This window comes from Passer domesticus, chromosome 1 (assembly GCF_036417665.1).
Source record: "Passer domesticus isolate bPasDom1 chromosome 1, bPasDom1.hap1, whole genome shotgun sequence".
Taxonomy (NCBI): Eukaryota; Metazoa; Chordata; class Aves; order Passeriformes; family Passeridae; genus Passer; species Passer domesticus.
Window position 1 is genome coordinate 34,487,746 of NC_087474.1, and position 14,574 is coordinate 34,502,319.

At 36.0% G+C, this 14,574-nt stretch overlaps 1 protein-coding gene across 4 annotated transcripts in view; it reads right to left on the reverse strand.

Annotated features, from left to right (window-relative positions):
- ANKRD28 (ankyrin repeat domain 28) overlaps positions 1 to 14,574 on the reverse strand; it is a 116,298-nt gene that overhangs the window by 58,212 nt on the left and 43,512 nt on the right. For all 4 annotated transcript variants that reach the window (XR_010358762.1, XM_064413498.1, XM_064413488.1 and 1 more), the window contains one exon: positions 14,345 to 14,428. Coding sequence is in view for 3 of the 4 variants with exons in the window: in XM_064413498.1 (XP_064269568.1) it covers positions 14,345 to 14,428 (84 nt within the window). In the remaining variant the exon portion in view is untranslated. The remainder of the gene's footprint in view (positions 1 to 14,344; positions 14,429 to 14,574) is intronic.

Here is a 14,574-nt window from a genome sequence, read left to right on the forward strand (position 1 = left end):
GGCATATTTCAGAAACAAGACAACAGTTTGAGTCTGGGTGAATGGGACAAGCAAAATGGGAGAAACCCATGCAGAGTGGCATTAAAAACTACAGCAATGAAAAAGACTGATCTCTTGTGATTTCAATAGTTATGGCAGTCATAACTGCCTAAGAAATCTGGCTATAAAAACTCTCAAGATATATTCACATTTCCACCACAAGAAATCAATGAATTAGAGCAACACAGTGAACTTTGGTCTGGAAACCTCTTTCTCCTGGACAATAAGTTATCTGTCATGGTAAAAACTTAAGTGGGGGAAAAGTATCTCTTGTGCCAAAGTGGAGTTTTAGAGTCTATAAAAACAATAACCAACTGACCAACTATAATCCATTTCATAACCAAACAACTGTATTTTCCTTTTCTGGCTATTGGAACATCCCAAGCAATCAAGTTTCTTTCCTAACATGAAACCTGGGGAATATTTAAAGTTTTACAGGAAAAAGTCAAACATTTGAGTTTTAGCTTTATCTAGAGTAGAGCAGAATGACATTATCTGTTTGCCCACTATTTCACATTGCATGCACACAAATGAGAATCCCCACCAAGGAGGCAGGAAAGAATTCACATTGCATAGCTTTGCTGTACAGACATACTTGTCAGTTCCAAAAGCATCCTCGTTTAGCATGATGCCTCTTGGCATTTTTTAAATGGAATTTCTGTGACTGAATTTAGGCTCAAGTTCACAGAACAGCACTAAAATCCCTGGAAAACAATTTACTTCCTACTCAGCTAATGATTCTAGTCAAATAATAAACCTAAAACAGATAAAAATCTCTATCCTTACTGAACCACTGCAAGCAACTACTACACAATATAAAAAAAAACCTATAAACAAAAAGCGCATTGAAGATTTGGTTCATTTCTAAAATGCCAGCACACTAAAAGCAATCTGGTGGGATTAATCTTTAAGTTTGCACAGAAAAAAACATCATTATGCACACACACACACACACACATATATATGATAGTGACATATTGTATTGGAACATTCACTTACATTCAAACACTTCTTTTTAAAAATTCATGTTTAGAAACAAGTAAGATAGTCCATTTGTATCTTTTTAGTATTTTTAAATAACACTGAAAAATATATTTTATTGAAATTGTATAAAAAATATTGAGAGCTCAAATCAAGTGAGCAAACACTAGATGCCAAACTACTCTTGTCTAAAAGACAATCTAGTCTTTGACTTTAGCACAGAGCAGAACAACTTGACAGAAAGAGAACAGGAGAAAATTTGCTGGCTTAAGTTTTACTGAATCCCAAACTTCAATGTCCACAGAAACTCAGCAAAGTGAGATTTTAAATGTAAGTTGATACTACACTACAAAAAAAGATGGGTAAAAAAGGAACCCAAAGTTCAGAACAATTCATGCTGTTAAATAACACCATTCCAGGCATCTTTCATTAAAAGAGTTAACTTCAAATGCCGTCTTACATGACAAAAACTAGGTACAAACACCATTCAGGTGTAATTGTCTGAAGCCCTGTTCCTCTTATAAGAGTGGCCCCAAAAGAAAGACACACAAAAGAAAGTGAGTCACACTTAGAGCAAGGAACAGCAATTAAGCTTCAAACCTCATCTAAGATTATGACTGCTGGATCTTACAGCCAGCTAATGTCTCATTCAGAACATGATAGTAGAAATTTCTCATTTAAATAAGTACAGTAAAAAAATCCCAACAAGTCATTTTGATGTGGTGAAGATGTTTCAAAAGTAAGATCCAGTACTTGAGCATGCCTTGTTCACATATGAGAACAAGAGTGTTTGAGGTGTTCTGGCAGACATTGCATTTTTCTTGTCTCACCTAAAGAGATCCACAGCAAGACTTTTTGACTTGCTGTCAAGTATTTCAAGAAGCACATTTTGAAACAACTAAACATCTCTGCATTTTTCCATTTCCAAATAATTCAGCTCAAAGCCATTTATCTTCAATTATTCTTTCTTGAAAGTACTGAGTCAGAGTGTTTTTTGGAAATACTTATCTTCTCATACCCTTTAACCTTGATGTTCCATGCAGGTTTTGTAATATTGCTATCATAATTCTGCTGGTCAGGTTTTAGAACTTGTGTAGGGAACAAGCACAGCTTGTAAGAAAAGCTAAACCCAGGTTTTTACATGCTTCTACATTTTTACATGCTTTGTAGACACAACAGTATTTTTGCACAACACATAAATGTTTCTGACTGAATTAGAAAGGCCAGAATTTCTTGTGAGCAAACTCAAGCATTCATTTGGATATTGGACAAGGACCTGAATAACTAAGCAGGTTTTGCAAGCTGTTGCTCCCTTTCACATAAAAGTTCCAACATCAAGAACTGGTCCTATTTATCGCTAATAAAGGTTACTGAATTCTTGCCCAATACATAGAATGAATAAAGAGCTATTCTGTACCCTTTGGTAAGAGCAACTTGATCTCACAGTGCAGCTGAGGCATTTTGGATGTACTTTCCTTCCCTTAACTTGGGAATTAAAAAAAAGGCAACTTTTAGGGCCAAGACAATTTGTTAGCATGCTAGATCCCTGTGGGGGGAGAGAGCAAAAAAAAAAAAAAAAAAAAACCCACACAAAAAAACCCTACAATTAAAAAATACTCATCTATTAACCTATACAGAATTCAGAACTCTGCCATACCGAAAAAAAATCCCACCCACAAACGCCAATAACAACAACCACCAAAAAAAAATAAACACAAAATCCCCCAAACCAATAACATATCATTGAAAATACTTGCCCTTGGCTTTATCCTTCCCAAATGCCAGTTATATGACTTGTAAGCATTTACCTGGTAGATATGGCAGAAGAAAACCCCAGCTTTTAAACATAATGGAGTTGCTGGTAAGAAAAATGATAAATAATTCTGAAACTATTTCTGAAAAAAAAAAAATTAAAAGCAGCAATTTGAGAAAACAATGGGTTTTCCATAATGAGAGTACAGTGCTGTGGAGCACATTATGTAACCCAGCCTGTGCTCACAGAGTGGGCTGGAACAGGGGCACTGCCTCGTCTTACAGTGTCATCATCTGTAATGTCTGAGGACACAAATAAGAAAATATGCCAAGAGTGAAATCAGTACAATACAGGCTCTGTTTATGCTCCAGTGAAAGATCACACACCACACTAGGTAAGGTATGCACATCTCCACCACAGTTTAAATCCAGCACATTACATTCGGGCCACTGACACTTTTGTTCAGAAAAGCTGGGGTTTCTGCCCTTTTCATTGCAAAGGCAAGTGCTCAAACGACAACCACCAATGTAAAACAGATATCTGTCCCACTAACTGCATTGTCTTGCTGACAGGAAAAGATGTGCTTTTCAGGTTGTATGTTTAATGTTAGCACCTCTCCTTGGAGCAAGCCAAAACATTTTCCTGGTGTGTGTTAAGCTTCATGAAGTAACATCATCTAGCTGGAATATGCAAAGCCCTCTTAAAAAAGAGACCTTTGCACCATTCTGAGCTCCAAACAGCATACAAGACAATCTATGCTAATTCAAAGGCCAATTGTTAGGCAAGAAAAATCCTGCAGAACACATCTATTCTGAAAAACATGAGTAAAATGAGAGTAAAAAACTTCCACCCAACAAGGGTCTGCAATGGAAAATGAGAAATCCTCACACTGCTCACAAAAGAAACCCAACAGAAAGCCTCTGACAGGGAGGATAATTCATCTAAACCTGCTGGTTATCTTAGGATCAGAGTGTCTCATGTGCATTATTTCTTAGGCTAAATGGACATGGGAAAAGCTTAGAAGATAACTATCATTATAGGAAAAGCTTGCAACAACTAAGGCAAGATATTTGCACTCCTTCGAGACAGCAAGTCAGCATCATGTAATTTATTTATAAGTTACCATAATTACACATGCACATATGTATATAACTAGTATTTAACACAATTTCAAACTGAAATTAAATTAATGATCAGGAAGGATGATAATAATAATGTAGGACTTCAAAAGATTGGAAAGAGAACAAAATTCCACTGATTTTAGAAACAGAAAGGTACAGCCTGATATAAGAGGCCCTCAAAATTCATAATCAAGACATTGTATCTGAAATTTTGGAGCATACTCTTCAGCAAGAGCTCATTGCAATGACCTTCTAGTTCCTTTGTCCTGATACCTGACACCAGGATGAGCCTTTTCAGGTCCTACTGACAACAGACAAGAGTCCTCATCCTTGGGTATTTATGGGACAGCCCTCCCTATATCATGTAGCAAACAAATGAGAAACTTTCTTTTCACTGTTTTTGATGTATACACCTCCTTAATTAAAGAAAATTTAAGAATCTTAAAAGATGCATCTACCTCATGTAGAGCTTGGGTACAAGGGCCAAACAGGACAAAGGAAATGATGCTTACTGATTGGATATCCCACAGTAAGATAGCTTCCACAACTTGTATAGTGGAGAAAATTGTCTTGTTCAAAGGTATGTTGCATATGCATAAATAGCTTTTATCCAGAAAATGACTACAAATAATCAGTAAACTGAAATCCTATCTTGGTTTTCCCAGCAATGCCCTCTTTAAGGAATGTGCCTATGTTGGAAGCTAATGCACATTAAGACTATTGGACTTTTTCCTTCTCTCTGCTCTTTCAGTGGTGATTCTCTGTTCTAAAATACCAATTCTTTGCATGTCAGGCACAGCCAGGAATAACTCCAGTAAGCTCTAACTATTCAAGACCTTGCCTCTAGCTTGTTTTGTAAAAGCAGCAAGAAACGCAGAACTTCAAATATGCTTTGAAGTTTACAATTTTAAGCAATAATCACTAAAAGTAAAAAGGATAATTAGACATGATGTACAAAATCATTATCACTAAGGATCATAGAGAAGACTCAAATACAAAACCCTTGAAACTTTAAGAATGCTTCAAACTTTTAAATTTTAAGTAGTTATTCATGGCTCTCTACACCAATGAGAATTTTTCAACGTTAAAGAAATCACAGTGACTGAAACAAAAGCTGTCTATCAAATTCCCAATTACTGCAGAAGAAATTCAGTGTTTGGCCAATACTGTAAACCACTGCCATGCAGACATCCAGGCTTGTTTGCCCAGTTTAGCAAACAGTAAATCCACATTAGCATAGTACTGGGCAAGCTTACCAGGCCTGATGAGGAGGAGATGTTTGCCTGAGTTGCACACTAATATTAAATCATACTAAAGTCTCTAAAGAATAATTCTCATTTCCTGTTCAAGGCAGCAGCATGCCATGTAAGCACAATGTTCTTCTCAGTTCTACCCTTTGCAATGGTAACTCTTCAAGAGCTACTGCCCATAAGACTGCTGCACTGAGTACCCATTTGCTGATGTTGGTCAGATTATCCTGTAACTCTGCTCAAGGCTTGTTTGCACCACTCTAATGTGAGTAATAACTTGATCCAGCTGAAAATCTCATTTGCAGAGGCTAAAGACAGTGCTACTGACACGAAGCAAAAACTTATTCCTCTCTGGACTGGCAAATTTCTCTCATTAAACATTTCAATTCTGAAGGAAAATGCCTAATTATACAGATTTGTATTTAAAACATCTTGAATCTATTTCTATGCCAGAAGAGGAACTCAACACCATTTGGACAGACTTTATATTGAGGCTGAAAAACATGATTCACTCTAAAACACTGCAGAGGAACTAAGATATCTGATTAATCATTACAGATGACATGCTTGAAAAACATCCTACACTAATGAACAGGAAATGCTCAACTTTAAAGCTAAGTTACAGTAAATAACTTCTGTATGAAGAATTTAAATAATCTTCGAGTAGTTGGTGGATACTGTTTACAATATACAACTGGCAGTAAGTTTCCACTACTCCTGGAAGAATTACTCTCCAAAGTTCTCCATTTCTGGACTCAGGCTTGAGATCAATGGATCAAACAACCTAATACCCAAACCTTTAGAAGTAGAATCAACTTTTGTATAGAAAGAGCTTCCTTACGTTTCCTGCAGTGAAGTTTCTTCTTATCTCTTCAGACATAAAACATGAATATTCAATACCTTAATGTATTTAAGAAGGTACTTAATTTTTACCAAAATAACTCCTGGACATTCCAGCATGGTAATGCTGCACTCCATTTCCACCTTTAAAAACACCTCACTAAGAATTGATCATGCTTAGTGACAAGGTGTTTCACAAGCTTTGCCTCTTGTTAATACAACACCACACACTTTGGCCTGTGCTATTCACAAAATATCTTTTTAAAAACAAATTCCTGGACTTTCTTACATGCAAGATACTTCACCTCCACATTAAAAGCCAATGCATAGATGCAAGTTCTGCGCAGCCTGCTCCTGTTTGTTCAAGATCACAAATACTCCCCTCAAAACCAGAATTCTTCACAGAATCTTCTTTTGGATGTGAAGAAATTTCAATTAACTGAACACATTATAAAACAAGACTCTCATATGATGCATCATTTCATCAGGCTGGTCACACAGGAAACAGGGGTTCCTGTTTGTGGTAAAAACACTTAGAAAGTTTAGTACAGAGAATATCTAGAAGCAGAAAGCAATGCAGTACACTGAGATGCACATTAGACAAAAATCCAAACACAGGTTTAAGGAGAAAGAAACATCTTGCTCCCATTAAAAAGCTGTATTTTATTAGAAGTATGTGGGCAAACAAATAGAGAAGATAAAAACTACCATCAATCTCTGAGGTTATTCACTATAGTTTTCTCACCCATACATTTAAAAAATATATTCACATATACTTTGCACAAAATAAAAACATACCAAATTAAAGCCATTAACCATTTTAAATGCCTCTATCTAATTACGAAAACTCTCAGTTCTTATTAGAGATCAGCTCTTAGTAAGTGATAGGTATAATTAGTGTTATTTAAATAGGTAATTAAAAGTCTTCTATTAGAAGTTAGCAGTAGAAGGGTCTGAAGGCACACAGAGCTTGTTTTGTGTTTTATGTCCAGCCTGAGTTCACCTGTGCTTTGTGAAGTCTCACAGCCCCTCACCTGCCCAACAGAAGATTTCTTGGCCTCTGCTGCAGCCCCTGAAGCTGGGTTCCAGGCAGAGGCTGCCAGGCAGCAGCTGCTGCCCTGAGTTTCTCAGCAGTGCATTTTACTGCAGGAATTCTCTTTATTAGTGTTTGTTTATACAGGAATGTTTTATTTCCTCTCCAACCTCCTACAGCTATTTCAGAGGCCTGTTCTCACTGTCATTTTATTATATGCCTACTGTTGTTAACATTCAGTAAGTGACCATTTTAAAAAAATAAGCTCACATTTTATATATAACTTGAATGCATTTATATACAGGCATACACATGTATGTGGTCCTTCAATATACAGTTCTTATTTGCAGGAAAACTGAGGGGGAATTACTGCTGCTCTAAGTTACAACATATCCTATCTCTTCATCATATTGAGAAGTCTTTCAAATTCACAAATACCTTGAATTTTATTCCCCAAATCTGCTACACTCTAAATTGAAGATAAAAACATACTACAAAGAAGGTTCAACCAAACAGAAACCTTTCTGGTGGAGAAAGAGAGGGCTTCAAGGTTGAACAGATTTTAAAATAGATAAATAATATGGGAAACTAGCAAGCAGTTTGAAAACAATTTTTCCTCTAGATTTGATCACTATAATGTGAAGATATAAATATTAAGATACACAGCAGCTATAAAAAAAACACATTACAAAAATAGGAAACTAAATTTGCTTTTATTCTAATGATCTCTGAGGGATAAAAGTGTTCTCAATATAGCAGAAAACATGCAAATATTTCTATGCACTTTATTAATACCTCAAAAGTTACCATTTTCACTAAATACTTCTTTGCTATGATTAGAGACTCGAGATATTACAACATTTTTGGAGAGAAGGCCTTATTTAATAGGTCTAAACTGTGCATTCCTCCAAAATACTACTGCAGCTACATTCTCACAATGTCAGTCTAGATGGTTCAAGTTACAATAACTACAGTGTCCAAAGTACAATAACTACAATGTCCCTTTATTAAAAGCTTGCCTGCCTTTGGAAATTAGCAAAAGATGCAATAAAAACCAATGACTGACACTTTTAGAGAACAAAAATGCATAACTGATTAAGACTTTTAAGCAATGGCAACAACTAAGAAACCAAAAGTGTATAACCTGACCTATTAAAATAGGAACTAAAAAAAATAAAGTCTGTTCTTCAGAACATTTTACTATTTTCTGGGCATCTTTTTAATTCTTCCCTTGCATTCAAATGAGCAAACCAGACACTCTGTCTGTCCTGCCAAAGAATACAGCAAGATGCTGCTCCACAGTAACAAATAGTTACTTTAGTGCAAGTTTTTGTTGCTAACACCAGTTGCCAGTGAAAAAGTCCTTCCTGTAAATCATCTGATTTGCCTCCAAGAACCTGACAAAAATAGTTACCAACACTGGTTGTGGGGCATGTCTGGGACAAATAGAATGGTTAGCAAACCCATCATCTCACCTGTTCAGAAACACAACTTGAAGAATTAAAAACTCTTCACAACTCCTGCTTAGCTTTTGCTACATTACACTGATTTTTAACCACTATTTACTCTCACCAGTTTAGGTACAGAAACCAGAGGGTAGCTTTGCTGTGACTGCCAGAAGCTTTCTCTAGAACCCAGAGGTGTTGCAGCTGAACTGGTCTGGAAAATTATTTCCCTACAAACATACAGAGTACACCAAATCACAAACCACTATGAACTCCTTTTCCTGAACAATAGTGTCAGCATTCCTGAAGTGGAAAGGAGGACTGTTAGGACATGCCATTGCTTTTATTTGGCCCATACAAATCTCTGCAAAACTGCCAATGTCTTCTCCCCTGTCCTCAACACTATTTCCACTCCCTGTTAAAAACAGCCTCTCTGAGAGTCTTGCTCTCACCAAAAGCACAGAAATATGGTGCTGCACATCCACCACCACTGTAAAGAGCATCACTTATTAACCTGCTTTGAGAACTTCTTCCACTTGTCACTACCAGCAAATTCTTACACTAACAGTGACTCTCAGGCACTGATAACAAATGGCATAGCTCAAACAATTATGCATACCAGTTAGCGCAGAAAAGTTTCTAGAAGCACAGATAAGACAAACTAAAGTGAATTTACATTTGTAGTTTGCATGCATACTTTTTATAAAAAACAAACAAGAAAATCCACATTAGTAATTGGTAAAATAATTGGTTACAGAAACATCATGAACACAAAGATAAGAAAATACCTAATGATTATTTTTAACTCATTGCAAATTATAGCTTCTCATTCATTTGTTTTCAAGCAAGTCCATGATATTTACTCATGTAAGGTTCTTTACACTGAGAAATACTTCAGTGTAATTGCTGAATTAGAGAGCAATTACAATTTCCCACAGGACAACATATACAAAAATTCTTTTAATGTATGAAGTAGGCACAGGATTCACTTGCATGATCAGAACACCAAATTTCATTAGATCTTGTAGAATGTTCCATACTGCAGCCAAATAATTCAGGCTTTCCTCTTCTACACTGCACTCTCAAGTGTACAGAAAGACACCTGATACTCCAGTAGTTCAAACAACAAGTATAAAGATGAAAGCCAGGTGATCATAAATCCATTACCTATTTTTTCTATTTAACCTCTTTCTTTTAGGCTTTCCTGACCATAACCATCACCTCAAAGAATCCTTCTTGTTATTTAAACTGTACTGAAATTTTAATGATTCAATCTTAAATAACTAAGATATTTGAGACCCCCAATAATCTAATTCTCCTGGTAGCCAGACCTGATGCTGTATAAGGAGTCCTAGTCTAGTCACTAGACTGAAAAGCCAACTTTCTTCTGTCAGTATATACAGTGACCTGAAGAGTAGGATGACTTAATGTTGTGTCTTATCCTAGAACATCCAGCAGCATTCTCCTACTATGCAAAAAACACAAAGAAGAAGTTATGCAAACCCACAACTGGCAGGACTGGAAATGAAGCCCACATCTCCACTGGAACAGCCATCCATGGAGCCACCCTACCACCAGTCAGACAGAATTTTAGCCATTCTGTTTGTACCCAGCACTTTGGTGCTACAGGATCATAGCCCTTGCCAGTCCCACCAAAAAAACTTGGGATTTATGGGCAACGCTTCAATGCTATCGAATATAGGTGTGGGTTAGGGAGTGCAGACAAAACATCATTTGTTTGCATGGTTGGATTTTGTTTTTCCCTTCTTCCCAAAATAGCAGCACAGGTGAATTTTTACTTTGTGTTTACTTACTATACAAAAAAGACATTACATTAGAAGCCATGCCAGATCAATAATTCAGAATAGAAACCATAGAGAGAACCCTGATTGCTACAGGGTAACAATGGCTGTAATGGTACAGTATGAGGAATTTAACTTCCCATTATTACATTTTATGTTGGGGAAAAAACACCAACTCACACATAAAGCAGCTTTAGAACATTTCATAGTTTAAATCTATTTTAATCTCACAAAGCACAATATAAAGCAAGATCCAGGTACTTAATTTTTAAGTCACTCGTCACATATGTCAATATTACTATTTTATATAGCAACAGTGAGCACTTTTGAGCATTGTGAGAGATCTGTGTGATTTTGGGATTCCTGAAAAAAAAAACCAAAAAAGCTTGTTTGGATTTAGTATGAGAAGAGCAAGAGACACACTAACATCAGTTCCAGAGAGGATCAGATGTTTGTCCCCTCAGCTAAGATCAAGTGCAGTGGGGTTATAAAAAATGCATATTGGGTTACCTCAAGTATCAATTTTCATGACAAGAAATACTACCCTAATAGGTCTAGGAGGAGGAGAAATTGTTCTGATTTTGAACCATCGCTTCAGTAGTCAGATCTGCAACCTTTAAATCATTTTTGACACTGAGCTGGTATTCCCTTGAGAGAATTACATTCTTAACTAATAGCTGAGATGAAATATTCCATTTTCATGATCTTTTAAACTGAATGTACATCATCCAGGTTTTGATTACAAACAGAAATGGCAGAGTTTACAACAGTAACAGGTCTCCAAATCTTAAAAAAGAAGTCCAAACCAACAGTAATTTATAAATGCAATGCTGAAATCATTCAGTTAGCCAAAACTAATTGCTGAAAAGTAGAATTCAAACCAGCCATGCTAATCTAATTAGCAAGAGCAGGAAACATTGAGGATCTCCATTAACTAAAAGATATTAAATGTGTCCATTATCACGCAAGATTTTCCCTTCTGTCAAGTTTCAAAAGATCAAGGTGGTACCAAGAAATAATATTTTTTAAACACACACAGCATAGCAAAAGTCATGCTTGTAACAGAAACTCTATGCTGTTTGACATATGTGATACATGTGATTTAAGCCTGATTCATGAAACAAGCAGCTACAGTTACTCAAGCTGTCTTGGGAAAGATGAGTGAAAAGCAACCCCATCCTCTCTGGTTTTGGGGTTTTTTTTCCATTAACTGGAGCCTCAGGAATGTACACCTTCCAAACAATTTATTTGAACAAAGTTCCTATAAATCAGTTTTGTCTATAAAGAGCTGCACATTTCCAGCTTGCAGGGAGGGTAAGCCTTTCTGAACCGCAGTTTAAGCAGCTAGGGATACACTCAATTTGTTCTTTCTTCACAAAAGATTACAAGAGCAGACAGAATACAATACATACTTTCTAAATCTAAACTGAGCCTGTGACTCAAGAGGCTGGTGTGGCATGAACAGAAAACAATTTTCTTCTTGAAAAAAGCCCATTTTCTATTTGTACATTATCTTACAGTCACACACAGAGCAACTCACAATCTGATAGATTTCATAAAAGAAAGAAGGTAAATGAAGCTGGATGAAACACAAGGAAAAAATACCCACATTTCATCACAGAAAACCTTCCTAGATGAACGTCACTGTCACAACAAAGATGTACAAGAGCCCTATCTTCAGTTCACTTTTGGGCAAAATTAACTCACAGAATGCTGCTGGGTCTCCAGTTACAGAGGCTGGCCCATGCACAGGGGAAGGGAGGATGGAAGGAATCTCAACTATTAGACTACAAACTGCAAAATAATTAGTTACTCTTGAGAGGGGGAAATGACTCTGCAGAGGCATTGGAGGGAGTGACTCTGGAATTCAAATAACGACTGAAATATTTGGATAGCAACATGGAAAAAAAAATCCAGTATATACTGGTCTAATACAATCCACACTGGTCAAAACAGTTTATCCTAATCCTCCTATTTTTTAGGAATGTAAATAACTACCACATTTTCTTCACTTTTTCCCTTCTTCTGTCCATACCAAACTGTAACACAGCTCAGGGAGCAACTCTGGATCTAGACTTATGTAGAGATATATTACCTCCAGCCAAGGACGTTTTCAACAAAAAACCCAAGGAAAGCAACAAAATGCACACAGACACACAGAAAAAGGTATTAGGCAGTCTACTTCATTTTTACCAGACAATGGGAGAATTCACGTGCTCATTTAGTCCCAACAAACAGCATTTAAGGGATAAATGTAAATCCAATATCAAATACTGTAGCAGGACTAGGACTGCCATGATAATAAAACCACACAGTGGTCATGTGTGATAAGCATCTCCCTGTGCTGAAGAAGGTGATTGTGAAAATGGCTTATTTGTCCTGTGTGGACTCTAACCACACCTTGGGTGTTACTAGGCTAACACCTAGTGCACACGTGTTCTGTTAAAGGGAGATGTATTCACAGAAAGGAATTTTAAAAAATAAGAAATTAAGACATAAAATGTAAAAACCTCCAGATTTTGACTATTCTTCCTACAATATAAGTACCTGGCAATATGAAGTAATTCTCTTCAAAGACAGCAAAAAATATGAGCTTTCCTATTTAAGCATGTAATTTGACTTTCTATCTTCCTATTTATTTGCAAGTGTTCGACAGAACTTGAGAAAGAACAAAACCCAATACCAAACCACTCCCATATACATGCTGAAATACAGCAGAGGCTTTGGTAATACATCATTTAAAAAAAAAAGCAGGAAGATAGTAAACCTAACTTTGTTTACAAGCTCTTGAGCTATGAATGCAAAACCTGACTTTAACACATGAATGAATACAAAGTAACAACACTAATTATCTTCTAGAAACAAAAATGGCCATGTGACCAGAGCATATAGATGCAGACCTGGGAAGGATACAAAAACTAATGCTCTCCTAAGGAAACAGAATATTAAGTCTTTTTGCATAATTCATCATACAATCTTGCTTAATGACATACAAAACTCCTAAAAGAGGATAAAAAGTCCAACCTTATCAAACAAAGCTTCAGATTTGACAAAAATTTCTTTATGTAGGGTCCTACTCAAGCACTTCAAGACAATAGGAGAGCTCCCTTACACTGGGACTTTTCACTTCACGTGGCATTTCTCAGCTGTAAATTCTGCAGAATGCTTTTAAATGTCAAAAGAGACATACCAAACTAAATATTTGCTTTTGGTTTACATCTCCCCAGAAGAAAGTGTAAACAATCATTATGGTCTTAAATGGGGCCCTAGGTAGCAACTACATCTTAGCCTTTGCCCTTTAGCATCACTCTTGCTCTAAGGCATTTGGAGGAGAAACAGCTATATACATTCCTGTAGCATAAGCCCTAAATGGTGTGTGCTATTTTGCTGTAATAATCAAAGCAACTTCTAATCCATGTAAAGAGTTTATGCTATATTATCTTTCCTAGTGTCAAACACGAATATTAGAATTTTAATAGAAATACGGCAACTGCGTGCTGTTTAAATCTTGAATATCACCCAGTGGAACAAACTTAGTATCATTTCAGCATATTTTTTTATGTCTGCAGTGCCTGAGTTTGCAGCACTGCAAAAATAAAAACCCAGTTTCTCATTCTCACAAATACAACCATTAGGCTTCCCTTTTTAAAATCCACTATTAAATGTACCTACTGAAACCCCAAAGTTTGTTCCTATAATTTTCTCATGTATACTATATGCTATATTAAATTTAAAAACAATTCAAGTCTACATAGCATCACACTCAACCAGTCTAGCTTTCTGCAAATTAGTCTGATGCAACTCTATAAACAAACTTTGCAGTTATCCGAGCACTGCAGAGCTAACATTTACAAGGAATATAAAATTAGGTCTTTACTATTCACACAAATCTGCAAAGCTATACACCTGATTCCCAGTATTAAGTGTATGTACAAGCATTACTTAGCCTAGAATATAAAATGTACAGCTCAAGAATGAGCAAAGTTTTTAAGAAATTAGTAGAGTAGAAAGATATAACAAATAAAATTAAAATATACTCAAAATTAAAATATATTCAAAGATAATTATATTTGATTTTACCTGAAAATTAACATCTTCTTTCTTAAATATTAGTGCTCGAACTTCATCAGGATCTCCATTAAATATAGCTTGAACCAATGGTGGCTAAAATAAAGAAAAAACACGTCTTAAAATAAAACATAATTTTAGGTTTTAGTGATACACATACAGGTTTTTTTGATACATAACAGAAACCCAAGGTAATGATGAAAAAACCCATTCCAGGCAGTAAAACAAAGAAACCAGCACCA